The 5,784-nt window shown below is 47.1% G+C and overlaps 1 protein-coding gene across 1 annotated transcript; it reads left to right on the forward strand.

Annotated features, from left to right (window-relative positions):
- Nucleotides 1–3,079: 3,079 nt before the first annotated feature.
- LOC123042100 (anthocyanidin 5,3-O-glucosyltransferase-like) lies at nt 3,080–4,882 on the forward strand. The gene has a single exon (XM_044464622.1). It carries the CDS (start codon nt 3,146–3,148, stop codon nt 4,589–4,591), a length of 1,446 nt encoding a protein of 481 aa, XP_044320557.1. The 5' UTR covers nt 3,080–3,145; the 3' UTR covers nt 4,592–4,882.
- The last annotated feature ends 902 nt before the right edge of the window (nt 4,883–5,784 follow it).

Below are 5,784 nucleotides of genomic sequence, written 5' to 3' on the forward strand. Positions count from 1 at the left end.
GGTTCGCGCCCTCTTGATGGACGTAAAACCCTACGTCCCGCTCTTGTTTATATTGATGAAATGTATTAAGTACATAGTTGATCTACCTCGAAATCGTAATGTGTGGTCTAACTCTAGGGCTTGGTGAATGATTTGCGTTGATGTCCCCTCTATGGACTAAACTCTATGGCTTATATACACGCAGAGGGTATCTAGGGTTACAAGGTCGGTAGCTAGGAGCTAGGCGGCGGCAGAGATCTTGAAGTATACGTCAAGTCTTCGGAGGAGGCAGTCATGATCATGCGTCCTACGCATGGCCTCCGGAGTCCATCTTGATCGCGAAATGAAGGCTCATCGGCCCAACCCGAGGAGAATGGGCCGACTGGGTTAGTACCCCCTTATCCAGGACACCGTCAGATATACAATAGGAAAATGTTTGTGGGTGCAAAATATGTCCTATATTATTTTCACATGGAGAGAATATATAGGTTCATAAGATGAAAATGGTACCAACATATTTTCAATGGAGTTGTTTCATGGTATGAATTTTCTATATTTTCGGAAACATATGTGTACAAATAAAAATAGTCAAAGTTCCATATAATAGATCATGCTCATGCGTAAGAATCACATCTATTACAGAACAGAGTTGTTATATCTTAGTCAAATAGTGTTGGAAACTCTATGTTGAAGTAGTAAGTACCACCAGGAACATTCTTTGGCTGGCTCAATCTTCAAGTGAGGACCCAACACTCTTGGGTGTTCATAGGGATGTCTTTTCTACAATCAAATCAACAGCTAAAATATATGTTGTGTTTCTATTGATATATGAAGCCTTTGAAAAAATGGAGCATCAATAACGAATGGTATTTGCATGACATGAAAAGTATTAAAATATTGTAGACTACAGGGAATGAAATGTGAGCTATATTGCAGAGGTTCACTGACCTATAAAGATTTTATTAAACTTTTATTAAAATATATAATGGTCCCTTGGCGTCAGCTTGTGTGTGTGGGCCAGAGTCAAACGTCATAGGCTGTGGCATCTTCCATGTAAGCAAAACGCCGTTGTTGTTGGCGTTTCGAAAAAGAGCCAGATCCTGGAAAAAATCGATGCAAGGCCAAATCATGTTAAACTTAAACAAACGGGTCAAAACAGTAAAAGAAAAGTCAAAAAACTTGCCATTCCTCCGGGTGCACAGAGCAATATCCTCATTCCCACTTTCCCAGGGCGACCGACGCACCGACGGGAATCAACTGTAGCTGATGAATGTGCATGTGATGCGCCATCGGGAAATATTCAAACAACACCCTTGATATACTCTTAACTGAGTGTCAGTCTTGAAGCAATCAGAAGATAAAGATGTCTATGTTTCCTCAGGCATATGAGATACAGAAATCGACTTTGGCACGTGGGAGCATATGCTCCTGTCACGGGAAAAAGCTTTACAAGAAGTCAAGAAATTCCGAAGAAAAATTTGACGCGTACATCTTGTTATTCTATGTGCGCATGCCAAGTTTCACGGAAAACCGATAATTTTTGTGCTTTGTGTAAAAAATACAAAAAGATGTTTCATGAAAAGCCCTTTTTAAAGATTGAATTTTGTTTTTTCCACGCGCGACAAAAAAGTTGTCGGTTTTTGGCGAAACGACTTTGTGCGAACATAGAATGTCGAGATGTGCGTGCGATATATTTTATCCGATTTTTGTGACATTTCAAAATACATGTAAAACACATTTTAAGAACCAGGAGCATGTGCTCTAGATGCCAAAACGCCCCTCTCAGTGAGATGGTGCATTTTATATTCAAACAAAATATTCACTCAAATAGATTCCCTCCTCTTCAAGATAAATGCAAATGTTACCCGCAAAAAAAGAAGATAATGCAAATGCCTGTCCGCATGCATGTTCTCTAAAAAACTCAATTAGCTTTAGTGGAAGCAAAGACAACATATATAGGTCGTTTGTCTAGCTGCATCAAATTTTTTATATTGTACGGACTAGAACAGACATGGAATTTGTGAAGACGAACCAAAAAAAATTAAAAATAGTACCTTTATAGATTTTCATAATTGAAAATACTTAAAAAACGAAAGGTTTGTTCATGAACTATAACAGCCTAGTTTGGTATGTTAAGTATATCAATTTTCATACTACTCCCTCCGTTCCTAAATATTTGTCTTTTTAGAGATTTCAAAAAGTGACTACATACGAAGTAAAATGAGTGAATCTACATTCTAAAATATGTCTACATACATCCGTATATTATAGTCCATTTGAATGTCTAGAAAGACAAATATTTAGGAACGGAGGGAGTAATTCTCTTGTATTTTTTGACTTTTTATATTACTTTCAATTATGATAATCTATCAAAGTACTATTTTTCAATTATCGATGAAGTTCAACAAAATAAATTCTCTTATATTCTGAATTTTTTTGTTACTTTCTCAGACAATTTAACAACAAAATATGGAAATGACACAATATAAGATAATTGTGTGTGTGTGTGTGTGTGTGTGTGTGTGTGTGTGTGTGTGTGTGTGTGTGTGTGTGTGTTTTTATCAATATAAGAGAATTTATTTTGTTGAACCTTATTAATATAACAACAAAATATGGAGATGGCACAATAACAAGACTTGGGAGGAACTCTGGATTTCAGTGACTGCGCGCGCGCGCATGCATTGAAACTGAGGCATTTTTTTGAGCGGTCAACGGAAGCGCAGCTTGTACACTAGTATAGGAAAAGGCCTCAGGTTCAATTAAGAACATAATTCAGGGTGTATTTTGCATATTTCGAAGTGGGGTTCTGGCCAACTCACGTGCATGCATCCTGTCCTGCTGAACGTGATCTAGTGGTCCAGAATACACCGCTGCATCGTATCATCGATCCGTATCACCAGATATGCTCTCACACCATTCGGAGCCGAATCATCTGTTTCTGAATACGAAAACAAATTGATATTCCTTGGACATGTCGGCGGCAGACACCATGGGCCTGGTCCGGAGCCTCTGTGTGTCCACGGCCTCGGCTGGATGGGCGGACGAGCAACGAGTTGGGGAAAAAATCTGCTTCCGAGTTGCCTTTATTTGAGCAAGGCGCGAGCACGACGACCAGTCATCACTCGTCAGGAAACGCAAGGCGAGAGGTCGTTTCCCACATTGCAGAATGGCAGCCCCAAACAATACTAGCACTCCAAAGAAGATGGTTGTCATCTACGCTCCGCCGGGGATGCCGGGCCACCTGTTCCCAGCCGTGGAGCTGGGCAAGCTGCTCGTGGCGCAGGGCCTCGAGGTCACCGTCGTCCTCGGCGGGGAGGATAGCCACGGCGCCGGTGGTTCGTTCTTCGCCGCCATCGAGGCTGCCAGCCCGTCCTTGTCCTTCCACTGTCTCCCCCGTGCCACGCTCCCCTCCGACGTGCCCGCCGGGAGTTTGGAGGCGCAGCTTTTCGGGCTCGCGCGCGCCTCCAACCCGGACCTCCGTGACTTCCTCCGGTCCGCCTCCCCGGCCCCGGTAGCACTCGTCATCGATTCCTTCTGCAGCAGCGCGCTCGACGTCGGCTTCGAGCTCGGCATCCCGACCTACTTCTTTCACACCACTTGCATCGCCAGCGTCGCCTTCTGTCTCTACCAGCAAGTCATCCATGAGCAGACCGATCTGAGCTTCCAAGACCTCGGTGGTGACCTTTTGCACGTCCCGGGATTACCACCGATACCAGCAGATCACCTGCCCGCGTTTATCCTAGATCGCGACAGCTTGAGCACTAAGTTCTTCCTGGGCGCATCCGAACGCTTGTGCAACTCGCAGGGCCTTATTGTCAACAGCTGCCGCTCCTTGGAGCCGCGGGCCACCGATGCCATCATCTCCGGCCTCTGCACGCTCCCCGGGCGACGAACACCGCCGCTGCACTGCATAGGGCCGCTGATAAAGCCCGACGAGGCTGGGACGCTGCGCCACGAGTGTCTCGCGTGGCTCGATGGCCAGCCGAAGGCAACTGTGGTATTTCTCAGTTTCGGCAGCTTGGGCCGGTTCAGCGCTGAGCAGATCAAGCAGATTGCGGCGGGGCTGGAGACGAGTGGGCAACGGTTCTTGTGGGTTGTCCGGCGCCCGACCGGCGACGAGCACCAGCCGGCCGACGACCTCGACGCACTTTTTCCGGAAGGCTTTCTGCACCATACCAAGGAGAGGGGACTGGTCGTCATGTCGTGGGTGCCGCAGCAGGCAGTGCTGGCGCACGGCGCGGTGGGCGGGTTCGTGACACACTGCGGATGGAACTCGGTGCTGGAGGCGGTCATGGCGGGGGTGCCGATGCTGGCGTGGCCTCTGTACGCCGAGCAGCACACAAACAAGGTGTTCTTAGTCGAGGAGATGCGGCTGGCCGTGGCCATTGGAGGGTATGACAAAGAAATGGTGGAAGCCCAGGAGGTGGCGGCGAAGGTGAGGTGGCTGATTGAGTCCGATGGTGGGCGGGAGCTCCGGCAGCGGACGCTCGCGGCCATGCGGCAAGCGAAGGAGGCGCTGGACGACGGTGGTGAGTCAAGAACAGCGTTGCTGAACCTTGCGAGAGAGTGGAAAAACGCCGGCGACATTGGAAATTATGCAATCATCAACTGAAGATGCTGCTTTCAAATGTTACTTCCATTTAATAGGTACCATGTATGTCATTTGCTGACCTTTGAAATGATGCCAACAGCGAACCAACCTGTGGTTGGATGGTTAGAGGGACTGCGGTATCCTGGTGCTCGCATTTATTCCTGAATTTATTTCAGGATTTACTACCTTTTTATTGAATGTTCAACACAGAGATATTGTTCAGTTCTGTGCCGTGGAAAACAAGTTCAGCAAACTTATTTATTTTGTGTTGACAATTATTATTTTTGAAACAATGGATGCATCATCAATATCGCTATTTCTACTATGCTATCTTTGTCTATATCTATATCTATACAATACAAAAAAAATGTAATGTTCCCTTTCCTGCCTGCGTGACCGCGTCCTGCCCAACCTTCGTCCAACCTGTCCTCCCGTGCCGCGCGCTCCTTTTTTGTCCGCCATTATTTTCGTCTAACTCCAATTTTTTCCTTTCACTCCAAGATTGTATGCATGTGCCCTCACCCCGCTGACATCGCACACTTCCTATTTCACATCCGCAGCCCCTCCTCCCGAGATCCCGACCATGGTGAGCTCCCCTCCATCGTCAAACCTTGGATTTGTCCCTCGCGTCCCTCAGACTCACCTTTGTGTCCGCCACCAGCCACATTGCATCCCAGTTTCGCTCCACGGAAGCAGACTCATGGCACACAGTTGCAATCGGGTGGGAAAACTGGTTGCCGATGATGCAAGCATGATGGCGTAAGGGAGATAATCGGTGATCGACGATGACATGGTCACATGGTTCACAAGTGCTAGCATCAAGAGCGGCAGGTTCATCGGGGATCAGAATGTCCTCCGAGGAAAATGGATCTCCAGCCCCCATGTCGCTCCTTCCCCAGGGGCATCACGGGCGATGACCCACACCAGAGGTCTCCAGCCCCTCCACCTCTACACCTCCCTCACCATCACCAGATCCTCTCGTGTGCAAAGCGTGCATGGTGCCGGCGGCAGCGGGGCTTGTTTCCTTCCGATGACGAGCGGCACTTCCATCAGCATGGGAGCTCAAGGCGGCGGCGGACGAGTTGTTGCTAGTGGGTAGTGTTAAAGCACATTTGCCCCCTTGGTTGTTTTGGTAATTAAATGTCAACATACATGTTGTTGGGCTGACATCTTTATCTAGTATATTTCAGATAAGTTCAATAGTGGCATGGACA

Source organism: Triticum aestivum, chromosome 2B (assembly GCF_018294505.1).
Source record: "Triticum aestivum cultivar Chinese Spring chromosome 2B, IWGSC CS RefSeq v2.1, whole genome shotgun sequence".
NCBI classification, from domain to species: domain Eukaryota; kingdom Viridiplantae; phylum Streptophyta; class Magnoliopsida; order Poales; family Poaceae; genus Triticum; species Triticum aestivum.

What these genes read in the sequence shown, in the direction of transcription:
- LOC123042100 (XM_044464622.1), top strand. Translation starts at nt 3,146, where the DNA reads ATGGCAGCCCCAAACAATACTAGCACTCCAAAGAAGATGGTTGTCATC.